We start from the raw sequence: 12,343 nt of genomic DNA on the forward strand, positions 1-12,343 counted from the left end.
GGCTAATGTTCAGAGATCATGGGATGTAGTCTAACATATCTGAAATACACAGGTTCCCCATCAATGAAGATGATACTGACTGAGATGGGACATTGGTTTAATGCACTATAAGGATTCTTTCCTATGTTCTTACAGATGGCGCTATAAAAAAATAAGGGTAGTGCAAACTATCTGTCTGTGTTTATTAGTTAACTTGGCTTAACAGAGGGGGAAACAAGGATTCAATTGCTGGGATGGAGAGTAATCTCAGTTGATGAATCTTATTATACAGTATTCTATTGAACGATATGGGCTTTATTATGGATTTTGAAAAGGAGACTGACTATTCTGCACCAACCAAAGTTGTTCTGTTACTTAGTAACTGGGAAAATGAAGGAAACTCTAATCCAACTTTCAACAACCTGGTGACTGTGGCCATACATCAGAACGACATCTATGATTCTACGAGGTTAACACAGATTTAAGGCATAACACACTTTGGTTTTTTTAAAGTCTTTGCCACCGTTCTGTAGAAAGTCACAAATTGTTTAGGCTAGTTTTTTCCTATTGCAAAAGAGCACATGGAAAAAGAAATGTTTCCTTACTGGACAACCCCCGTCGAGCCTTTCAAGTTGTGTGTGCAGTACTGCCTGGGAACATCCCAGACCTTAATAGCGCTGTCACAGCCACCTGGAAGAACAAATAGAAGAAATGAAGCAGGCACAAAAAGTCAGCCAAATAGGGAGGTCTCAGCTTCCAGGCCAGCTCTAGATGCAGGGGAATCAACACTGGGGTGGGATGAGAGGTGTATTTCTTCCTTCTTCCTCAGTCTCATGGAGACTACCTATTCCCTCTGGACAGATGCAACTCAGAGTTGCACGTCGTACCTGTAGCCAACAATGTGGAGCTCGAGTCAAAGGACATACTGGCCATGGGGGCTGTGTGCATAGCCTTCCATGTACGTGTGCATTTGTTTTCTGGCCAGTCCCATTGCTTCAGCATCAACGATCGGCTTCCAGTCACAAGGATCTAACATTGGGGGGGGGGAATAACAAGAGGAAATGGTGGAAACAGGTTGGCTAGTAAAGAGAACCACACAGTGGTCTAAAAATCTGGGCATCACAAGTGTATTACATGGGGCACTCTATTCAGGGACTGCTAAACTGTAGCCCTCCAGATGTTGCTGGACTCCAATTCCCATCAGTCCTAGCAAGCCTGATCAGGGATGGTGGTACCTGTGGTCCAACATCATCATGAGGGCCACAGGTTCTCCATCCCCCCCTCTATATCTAGGCACTTTTGCCACATAAACTGAGCCCCTTCAGAGTTGTGAGGCTCCAAAATAAAGAAACTAAGTTTGCATAGCTACCATTAATTTAAAGGTGGCATGTGCAGGAGAATAAACGTTTACACTGAAAAATGTATAGCTTAATAGAATGCTTGATTCCATCCATCAATTCACTCTGTCCCCATGTGACCCTCTGTTATGAATTCTTGCTATGCAATACTGTGATCACTTACTTCATCATCTTTGCTGAGAGCAAATGCTGTAATTTCCTCTTCTTCATCCTTGGGAGAGAAAAAGGACAGAAAGAAAAAAGTTTATCATTTAGTAGCAATAACTTTGATATACCTAATAAGTTTGCTTGCTTTTTGTTGTTTGATAATGAAAATCAGGTTATTTTGCTAATTTCTTTATTTGGAAAGCCAACCAGGAAATAAAAGCTGAATCTGTGGCTCATCTAAAAATGTGTTTGTTTCTTTGCTGTGTCTTGTTATGACTCAGAGCTAAACAAACAATTTTTTACATGCCTATCTACAAGGGAAAGAATGATGTCAAGAAAGAGGAAAATGTCACTAGGCAGTGTCACCCCCTGGACTACTCAGAAGGCAGGCAGGTGGAGGGTGGTTGAAGGCAGACTGAGGTTAGTGGGAAGTGTGTCTGAGAAAGCTTCAAAAGAAGCAGAGGTATGACATCCTTTGAAGATCACCAAGTAAACATATTCAGGGATCAATTAAGGTGGTTACTGTTGTCCTTATTACCTCTTCAATACAGTTAACGACAGATCCTGTTGCAACGTCCACCACATTCACCTTGCTATCACAAGCACAGAACATATATTCCCCATCTTGGGTCATCTAGAAAACAAACAGATGAGAGTGGAGAGCCTTTTCTGCACATGATCACAGCAGCATGTGGTAAGCACAGCCAGCATGGTCAAAACCAGGGCTCTGGCATTACCTGAACCTGTCCTCCTTTGTAGAATGGCTCGATTCTCTTGGAAATGGCATAGCTGTGAAAGGACAGAAGGAAAATACCAATTCAGCGAGTTGAGAGTTGGCTTTTCTTCAGCTCAGCCATAACATTGGCTCCAAAGCACGGATGACAGAGCAGAACACTCAGGCACCACAGAAACACCAGGTCTTCTCCCAGGGTGCCTAATCCTCAAGCGATAAATGTGCAAAGAAGCTATGCAGATCCTAGGCTCACAGGGGAACTGACTGGAAGCCCCACACATTATGCCCAAATGTGTATGGGCCACTTGTGAATGGAGAAGCACAGGATACTATTCAAGGTGGCACCCAATAAAATAAAATTGAAACAGGATTACTCAAACATCCCCAGCTAGCAGCGACTCAGTGAGGAAATGAAAATAAAAGGCACTCTGCACATGCTCTGAGAAACCCTTCCCCTTCGATTATGACGTCAGGCACCCCAAGGATGGACCACAAAAAGCGGGGAGAGTCTAGCGCGTCCAAACAACCGCCCCCTCCGCTCAGTAAGGGACTGCGTTGCCATGACGATAGCACAAGGACACCCCACCCGAGAGGAAACAGGAATAATTCTCCATGGCAACCGCTCCCCCTTTCTTACTTGGTTTTAAAGGTCACTGAGGAGCTCCGGCTTGCCATGTTCTAACCCCAAGCTGACTTCTTTACCGGTTCGATTCCCTCGCCACTGCCCCCATGCCGACAAACATGTGCTTCCGGTAAGAAACGCTCGCTTCCGGCGTGTAATAGTGACATAGGCTAACAAAGAAGTAGGAAAAGTGTAAAGTAGCAGCACCGGCTAGGTGGAGACGCAACTTCCTGGTTCATTGCGAACCTTCCTCAAGGCGGAAGTGAGTTTGCCTACAGAAAGGAGTGTCCCTGCAGCTTTCTTAAATGGCAAACTCCCTTAAATGGGACGTGCTTTGATGAACTGGAGGCCTCCTTAGTCAGACTCTAGGTCAGGACATGAAGGCTTCTGCTAAGATACCAACCATATTATTGTCCTTTATTTTATTTAGTTAGCATTTTAAGGTTTGATTAAAAATAAAGTTTTTTCTTTACATACAGTACCTTTAGAACAAGGAATAGTCAAACAACTCCTTCCCATTCCTGAAGCACAGAACCAGTCTCCCTAAAAAAACAGCATCATGAAAGTTGGTTTGTTTTAAATGTCATTCCAAATGCTTATGTGCTTGGTCTGTAACCATACTCAGTAACTGCCGTATACATGGTAAGTCATTCCACATTGTAGTAAATGGTTGTTTAGCCTGCCTATTTCTTTAAAATTGGTTAACTTGCCCATTAATACAAGATCCCGTATCTGCAAAAGCCACATTCCAACAGAGTCTGGCAACAGTGAGCTTTGTTACTATTAATAGGTTGCCGCTAAGTCTCTTATTTGAGCGGTTTTTTTTGCTTCCTTAGTGTAGTTAAGTGTTTGGCTTTTACTATGTAAATGGCACAGGGAACTTCTACTTATTGGGTGGTATTCGAATTATTCTGCCCGGACACTGAGGTCCAGTACCGAGGGCCTTCTGGTGGTTCCCTCGTTGCGAGAAGCCAAGTTGCAGGGAACCAGGCAGAGGGCCTTCTCGGTGGTGGCGCCCGCCCTATGGAATGCCCTCCCATCAGATGTCAAAGAGAAAAACAGCTACCAGATTTTTATAAGACATCTGAAGGCAGCCCTGTTTAGGGAGGCTTTTAATGTTTAATAATTATTTTATTTCATTTTTCTGTTGGAAGCCGCCCAGAGTGGCTGGGGAAACTCAGCCAGATGGGCGGGGTATCAATAATAAATTATTAATAATAATAATAATTATTATATTTGCATTATGGTAAAAGTCTGCAATACATATTTCTTCCACATGGTAGCATTTTATGCTTATTTGCATGAAGCCTTCAACTACTGTACAGGTTATATCCAATTAACTTTTACTCAGAGTAGGGCATTGAAATTAATAGATCCAAGTTAGCTACGTCCATTCATAGCAATGGGTTTACTCTTAGGAGGACCAACATTAGAAAATAGCACCAAGGCTCATTCTAGTCAGGCAGCTGAAGGTACCTGTAGGAGGAAGCCATCAGAAATTATGTGATCATCCTCAGGATGCACAATACCTTTGTAAGCTTCAAGCCTTAAAACCTTACTTAGAATTACAATGATGTAAATTGATAAACTTCTCTTTATCTAGCTCTTGGACTTCCTCCAAGCTACACACCTTGCTGGCTCTGTTTTGCACCATCCTTGAGTGTTTTCACCTGGCTGGAATGTGTCCTTGAACTCTGATAATGCCTCTTGCTTGTCTGGAGGATAGGGGTGTATGTATAAACGGACGTGAAGGGAATGCCATCTTCAGCCTAAAAACGGCTCCCCACCTGATCAGGCAGCACAATCTGGAAGTGTTCCCTTCAAAATGCTACAGTTGTATTATTCAACAGCCCCAACCCAAGAAGTATATTTATACTTGAGCGTCTCCACCACCATCGTTCTGCCCAGGCAGAGGGCCTTCTGGCAGTTCCCTCACTGCGAGAGGGAAAGCTATAGAGAACCAGGCAGACGGCCTTCTCAGTAGTGGCGCCCGCCCTGTGGAATGCCCTCCTATCAGAGCTCAAAGAGATAAACAACTACCTGACATTTAAAAAACATCTGAAGGCAGCCCTGTTTAGGGAAGTTTTTAATGTGTGACATTTTAATCCTTGCGGGAAGCCGGCAAGTGGCTGGGGAAACCCAGCCGGATGGGCGGGGTACAAATAATAATAATAATAATAAAATAATAATAATAATAATTTTATTTAGAGAAAGTTCACCCTGCTTCTCTCTTCTGTGATCAATATGCAATACATGCAATACATACTAAAAAAACAATGTTTATTATATCTGTCTCGTGACCTAAAGCCAGCATACTAAATGCCCCAAACTACCATTTTCACTCTCTGAGGAAACAAAAAAGCACATACATATCCCAACATTAATCCAAACAGGGTCAATCAAAAATGACTTTGTGAACAAGAAATTGCTAATTTTCTTCCATAGCTGTTGGCAATTGTGGGCCACACATCAACCATCTTCTTTCAAAGTGCAAGGTGTATAGACTTCTAACATTCTGCTGCAGGCAGCCAAAATAAGACCCTAAGCATTGTACAAGTATAAGAACTTATGACCCCCCCCCATATTAACATATAATAATTCATAATTAAAATATGCAAACAACAATTCCATTAAATAGAAACTTTATTGTCACTGTACCACTTGTTTACAGTGAGATTAAAAGACCCCCCCATCTTTCAGTCCTTGTTACACTCTTGTGTGCTGTCGTGCAACCACGAAGCAATTAAAACAGGAGCCTTGGGTTGTGAGATGAAGGGAACACTTGTGCGTAAAAAGGTGCATATTCCGAAACCAGTGGCACAATGCAGACGGGGCCTGTAGAAAAAGAAGACAAGTTAGCACTCTGGTTTGGTTTTGTAGTACTTTATGCCTTCCTTCCACATAGCATATTTTTATTAGTTTCACTTATGGATCACATGCTATGAATAATCTCAAAGCAATTTCACAATACAGGTACTGTACAACAAAAGCATCTACTGTATTGCATGGATCCTTCTGCTCGTGGGACATATAGAAGCATGGGTTTCATTGCCCAACACGTTGAGCTGATGGGGAATGAGCTTAATGCTCCCTTTGCTTTATGCACCGTTATCTCACCCAAGGCCACTGGAGGAGGCCAAGGGTGATTTTCAGACAGTGCATCAACAACCTGTAGGCACAATACAGAACCCAAAGTAATGCAAACACCTACTGAGTTTTCCAGCACTCAGAACTAAACGGTTTCAAGCTGGGAATGAGGAATGGGAGAACCATGCAGTGCTATGGAATTTAGTGGGGGCTTCCTTCAAAGCAAGCTCACATAGGGCTTCCAACCTATCAACTGCCCTTGGTGCATCCATCCTCCTAGTTTCACTTTTAAGTAATCGCCCCCAACTAGGTTCAGCTTAGCGCCTGAAATGGCACCCGAATTAATGCAAGTCCCTCCCTACATCTAGGGAGGTGCAAAAATTCAATAAAAGCATTTTTATTGTACTTTTTTCAATATTTAGATGTTTGCCGCCCTGAGAGTTGATAACGAAGTTGCTTGTGAGTTTTCTTTTTAGCCTCCACAATTCTTTTTTTTTAAAGTGGAGACAGAAAATATAAAGGGTCTGCTGGTCTCGCGGCAGACGTTCTACTATTCACGTGTGCACCGGTCGGAAAGCTGCATAGTCCGACGTGCAACAGTGCAAATGTACCCGCATTAGCTCGGAGACCAAATTTCGGGCCTCAACTCCCGGTGGAGGGAAAGAGCCTCCAGAGCCGGCAGCGAGAAAAAGGCGCGTGGCAAGCAACTACACATCCCAGCATCCCCCGCACCCCAGGCCTAGCTACCCGAACGGTCAACTGACGAGGAGCATGCTGGGAGATTTAGTACTTAACCTAAAAGCAGCAACATCGTAACTTATTAGGGCAATTTTTAAGCTAAATACTGTAAATGTAACCAACAACTTGCTTTTTCCATACAATTCGAAACACCACATGCCCCACCTTCTCCCGTTCCCGACACATGCCCTCCACCTACCTTGCGCCTGCGAAACTGCAATTTCCTTCCTCCCGCCTGCACTTTTATAAACTTGGACTTTTTAATCATGCTCGATCCAGGGCTCCCTCCTCCAGCATAACACATAACAAGCCTCTTACGGCTGCGCATTAGCTCTACTTATGGGCGGGGCGGAGGAACATGTATGTACCGATATCGCTCGAGGAAGTAGTTCTCGCGAGATTCGCGGCATATAAATAGCCCTCGCCGCGCGGTTTCGGCCTTCTAGTCGAGAACACGTAAGTTGGGGCCTGTTTTCTTTGGGGTTGGGGAGGTTGCTGAATCCGTCGCCATCGGGGGTCTGGGAGCCCGGAGTTTGGGCAAGCCCACCGCGAGGGGGATTAGGACCAGTCCCCGTCTCATGGGGAGGAAGAGATTAGGGGTTTTTTTTTCTTAGAGAGTGATGGGGTTAAGGGCAAGTCAGAGGCCCAGTTCAACATGGATCCGAAACCTTTTATTAGACTTTAGCATCTCAGTTTGTACCTTGAGATTCCTCTCCAGAAGCAATAAATATATAAAATGTTTGCATTTAGAAGTATAGTATATCAAGGGGGAAAATATTTTGCCATTGAAATGTGCGGCCTGAAGTGGCACTGGCAATCTGTATCTGGCCCCCTTGATGTTGCTGCTTGAATGAATGAGTGAAAAGTTTCCTTGTAGCTAGTCTAGACTAGAAAAATGACAAAATTTCGTCCCAGTTGGAATTTGGGAATGGCCTAATTACAGAAGGGTTTGGGGGTTCTCCCTAATGGGAGTGAAGTTGCTACCGGCAATACTATGTTTTAAAGGTCTGTGGTATCCATCATATTTGCTACTTATTTTTGTTTGTTTTTGCACTCCTGATTGTGCAAACTGCTTTATGGACTGTGTTGGGGGGTTTAACTTGGGATCAAGAAGGTGGGATTTAAGTTGAGTGACAGGAGTAGATCTCCCTCCGCCTTTAAATGGTTCTTATGTGTAGTGATTAATTTTAACATTTTGAAAAGAAACCATGAAATTGGGAGCTACTTGGGAAAATCTATCTTAATTTTCTTGGCATTGGTGCTTGTGAATTTTGACACATTTATGTCACTGCCTAGGGCTGCTGATTACCTAAAATGTGTTTTGGCCAGCACCCTGCATCAACTTTGAAATGTGATCACATCTATATGGTTCCATTTGCTACTTGGAATTTTTCCTATTGTTTTTGATGCTGTTGCAGCACAATATCTGTCCATTATGTCATGAGCTTAATACACTAAAAAGTTTCATGTGCTTTGTTTCTACAGCAAATGGCGGACGACGCCGGTGCTGCGGGAGGGGCAGGAGGAGCTGGAGCAGCTGCAGGTGGAGGAGCTGCTGCCAGGGGAGGCTTCCGAGGAGGCTTTGGCAGTGGAGGCCGAGGGCGTGGGAGAGGCCGTGGCAGGGGACGTGGACGAGGGCGTGGAGCTCGGGGCAAAGCTGAAGACAAAGAAGTGAGCAAGTTACCTTTTGGTGTTTTTAGGGAGCCTTCACCAACCTGGTGCCCTCCAGGTGTTTGAACTACAAACTCCCAGCAGCCTTTTTCTAGCATGGAATGCTCCAGTTTTTTGAGCAAACTTTTAAGAAATGGAAACTCCTTAGATGGGTTTGGTTCTAGAGTTGCTAGGGTTTCAACCATGTCCAGTGCCATGACCAAATTATCTTGCCAAATCTGCTTCCTATGTTTTTCAAAAAAGCTGGCAAACAAGGGCTCAGCTCTTAAGTATGCAGAAAAAAATATGGTAGGGGCAGACTACTAGAAACGGCAAATCCTACCCGTAGAGACATTGTAGTTACTTTTCTGTTAGGGTGGCTAAGGCTGCAGTCAGTGTTTCTTGTATTTATGGAATAGAGATCAATGTACAATGTTTGAACAGCTTGAACTGATTGCCTTTCATTCCCCCCCCCCCCAGTGGATTCCAGTCACCAAACTTGGTCGCCTAGTAAAGGACATGAAAATCAAGTCTCTGGAGGAGATTTACCTTTTCTCCCTTCCAATCAAGGTATTTGCTCTAGGCTAGGGGCTCTGTAGGGTTTCTCAGGACTGAGAATGGTTCACAGTGCTTTTCCGTTGGTAAAGTTTACCAAGAGGAGGGGTTTGGGGTAGCAGTTGTCCAATGAAACTGAATAGCAGAAAATTCCATGACAAAAGAAAATGCTTTTTCACAGTGTATGTATAATTGATGGAATTCACTGTCACAAGATGGTGTGATTAGATCTTTTTTTAAAAAAGTTAGATCATTGGTCTATCTATTCAGTATTGTCTACACTGAGTGGCAGCAACCATCCAGGGTTAATGCAAGAAGCATTATCAGACATACCTGGACATTTTGAGGAATTAATCCAGGACCTTCTGCATAAAAGGCAGGTGCTGTCTCTTTTCCCCTAAGGAGAAGAGGTCAGTTGGTGGTGGCTCAACAATTGGAGCCTTAAAGTATGCTCCCAATTGTTCCTTGGTAAGCAAGGCTTGCTATTGTTGCCGATCAGCTGCTCAGTTGGGCACTTAAAGCAAGCACTGTAGGCAAATCTTTCCTTTCAGATCACATGGGGCATGGGCAAAGGAAAATACTGTACTTAGTGTCAGATGCTTGACAGGTGAACCTTGCCTACTTGTCACAATGGGGTATGGAAGAAGTCTGGATTTGGCCAACTAGCCAGATCCAGTTTTCCTCCTGAGACATACCCTTGTTTTAACACAGAAAACTTTGTGATTAATTTATGCTTACTGCTAGAGAACTGATCAGTTAACGTTGCCTTCACAGGAGTCTGAAATCATTGACTTTTTCCTGGGCTCATCCCTGAAGGATGAGGTTTTGAAGATCATGCCAGTTCAGAAACAAACCCGGGCTGGTCAGCGCACCAGGTTCAAGGTAATGTTTTGCATCCATATGAATTCCAGAAATTGATCTGTCTATTTTTGTTTGGCTTGACGCAACCCTTACAGCAGAAATTCACCAAAAAAAATGTTTTCTTGGAGACACATTCGGTCTGGCCCTGAAGTGTGTTAGTTTTGGGTCAGGGTAGGAGACCACTTACCTTGCTCTTTTACATTCTTGAATGAACTACTTACCTGTTTAAGTCTGCTTTGCCAAATCTGAGCCAATCACATGTGATGTAGAGATGCTAGAGAATTCACAGCCAATGGCAGAGGCTGATTGGTAAGAGGCAAAGCCAGAGCAATTAATCCTGCAGAGGGCAGCCGCCTTGGATCATCTCACAGGGTTGGCTAAAATTTGGCTCCGAATTTGTTGCTGGACTAAAACTCCCATAATTGCCACTGTTTGGGCTGGTGTGAGTTGTAGTCCAAGACATCTGGAGGGCACCAAGTTGAGGAAGGCAGGTGAAGAGAAGTGGATTCCAAACAGATGAATTGACACGAACATCCTGCTTTTAGTTGGCATGATCAGGGTGTCTGTGTTCCTCAGGAATGCCTGTTTAACACTGGTATGTTCTGTTGAGGCTTCTGTGCTATGGTTAAGGGATGTGTGGATTTTAGCTGCACCCCTGATGAGGCTTCTCATTTTCCCTTTCAGGCCTTTGTGGCGATTGGTGACTACAATGGTCATGTTGGTCTTGGGGTCAAGTGCTCCAAGGAAGTTGCCACTGCCATCCGTGGGGCCATCATTCTTGCAAAGCTGTCCATTGTGCCCGTGAGGAGAGGCTACTGGGGAAACAAGATCGGCAAGCCGCATACTGTACCTTGCAAGGTAACATTTGACACTTGCCAAACCAGGACTTGGGACTTCAAATAAGGCTTATTCACATTAAAATATCCATGCCAGTTTCTTACTGTGTGAAACTTGTGTTTGTTTAGGTAACAGGTCGGTGTGGCTCCGTACTTGTACGTCTCATCCCTGCGCCACGTGGTACTGGAATTGTGTCTGCCCCAGTTCCCAAGAAATTGCTGATGATGGCTGGTATTGACGACTGTTACACATCAGCGAGGGGCTGCACTGCTACCTTGGGCAACTTTGGTATGTTTCTATACATCTCAATTTACTTGGTCCTGTCTTGAGAAACAGCAGTGCAGTGCCATAGATTGTGTCGCAGTTACAAGTAATTCATGTAAAGGGCAGCAGTAGGTGGCATGGGCCATAAGGGAAAAAAGTCTGGCAAGCTGCCAATTTCTCTAGGACTTTTGGTTAAGGGAGGTGAGAAATACTGCAGCCTTTGCCAACTTGGTGCCTTCCTGTTGAGAGCTGTAGTCTAAAACATCTGGAGGGCACCTGGTTGAGGTGCAGCTATACTGTGTGTGTATACATTTACAGACACACACACAAGAGTAAGTACTGCCTTTTGGGATGTGTTTTGGTAAAACTCTCTCCGCTCTGCTCAGTTGTACCTGGCCCAAGTGGTGCAACTGTCGTTTTTCGAGAGGGAAAGCAAATGAGTTTGTTTGCACGACAGTGAGATTCAATGAAATGGTCTCCCTGTTCCTTTTCATACTCAACAAGGCAATTTTTCCAGTAACAGCAAATGGTTTTGGTGCTGCCAGCGCAGTCTCGTGTACATTGGTGACCGTGTATGTATGATCTTTCTTTTTCTGTAGCCAAGGCCACGTTTGATGCAATCTCAAAGACTTATAGTTACCTTACCCCTGATCTGTGGAAAGAGACTGTGTTCACCAAGTCACCTTATCAGGTAAGAGCAGCCTTGAGAACTGTAGTATGCATTTAAGATTTCTTTGGGAATTAGCTTTATTTCATGAATCTGTGCTCATAGGCAGGGGTGGGGGTACATTATTAATCATGAATCCATATAAGAACCAGCATTTCAATTCTTTTGAGGGCTGTATTTAACAGAATGTAGCTGCTGCCATCAGGTCAAGCTGCAGTTAGCAGGTTTGACCACTTCAAAAGACAACCTGGGGTGAATGAGGATATGTTCATGGTCCCTTTGCCTTTCCTTGCAGGAGTTCACTGATCATCTTGCAAAGACTCATGCCACCAGAGTGTCTGTGCAGAGGACCCAAGCAGCTGCTGTGGCAACTACCTAAAAGATGTACTTCAAAATAAAGTGACCAAGAGTGATTTTTTAAACCAGTCTTGCTAATTGTGTGTAGTGTTTGTTGGTGGATGGGTTATAGGACATCAGTGCCTCCAGACGAAATAAAAGAACATAAAAGTGTGGCTGATGGATCAGGCCAAAGGAGCTCATAGAAGTGGCATTCAGAGGCAATCCTGTCTTTTGTCAGTGGAGATACGTTGCCATTAGTAGCTTTATCTTCCTTGAATGTCTGATCTTTTAATTATAGTGCTACCACGTGCCCAGTATAGCATATGACATTGATATTTTAGGAGCTCTTGAGCAGCATTAAAGGGGATTTACTGCCTTACAGGATTGTATCCCAGCATTAGTCATGCTCTGAGTAGACTCTTGAAATTAAAGGACACGACTCATTTCAGTGGCTGAGGAAGCCTGTTCTGTAACCCACAGCTTTTCTGGGGGTGGCATTTCCCCAT

At 44.0% G+C, this 12,343-nt stretch overlaps 2 protein-coding genes and 1 non-coding gene across 3 annotated transcripts in view; 1 reads left to right on the forward strand and 2 right to left on the reverse strand.

The window, feature by feature from the left end:
* Positions 1–2,978, reverse strand: part of TBL3 (transducin beta like 3) — a 28,291-nt gene extending 25,313 nt beyond the window's left edge. The window contains exons 1-6 of the mRNA XM_035131087.2: positions 2,855–2,978; positions 2,222–2,273; positions 2,023–2,118; positions 1,501–1,548; positions 867–1,008; positions 585–669 (exon numbers count right to left, since the gene is read on the reverse strand). Of these exons, the coding sequence (XP_034986978.2) occupies positions 585–669; positions 867–1,008; positions 1,501–1,548; positions 2,023–2,118; positions 2,222–2,273; positions 2,855–2,892 (461 nt within the window). The 5' untranslated portion in view covers positions 2,893–2,978. The remainder of the gene's footprint in view (positions 1–584; positions 670–866; positions 1,009–1,500; positions 1,549–2,022; positions 2,119–2,221; positions 2,274–2,854) is intronic.
* A 2,887-nt stretch (positions 2,979–5,865) lies between these two features.
* Positions 5,866–5,997, reverse strand: LOC118093339 (small nucleolar RNA ACA64). Its single transcript, XR_004693630.1, has one exon. It is a non-coding gene; the product is annotated as a small nucleolar RNA ACA64 (small nucleolar RNA).
* Positions 5,998–8,129: 2,132 nt separating this feature from the next.
* RPS2 (ribosomal protein S2) lies at positions 8,130–11,920 on the forward strand. The gene is made up of 7 exons (XM_035131085.2): positions 8,130–8,335; positions 8,795–8,884; positions 9,644–9,751; positions 10,415–10,588; positions 10,696–10,855; positions 11,431–11,522; positions 11,794–11,920. The coding sequence occupies exons 1-7, from the start codon at positions 8,153–8,155 to the stop codon at positions 11,875–11,877; spliced, it is 891 nt and encodes a 296-aa protein (XP_034986976.1). The 5' UTR covers positions 8,130–8,152; the 3' UTR covers positions 11,878–11,920.
* The last annotated feature ends 423 nt before the right edge of the window (positions 11,921–12,343 follow it).

Source organism: Zootoca vivipara, chromosome 14, assembly GCF_963506605.1.
Source record: "Zootoca vivipara chromosome 14, rZooViv1.1, whole genome shotgun sequence".
In the NCBI taxonomy this organism is placed as follows: Eukaryota; Metazoa; Chordata; class Lepidosauria; order Squamata; family Lacertidae; genus Zootoca; species Zootoca vivipara.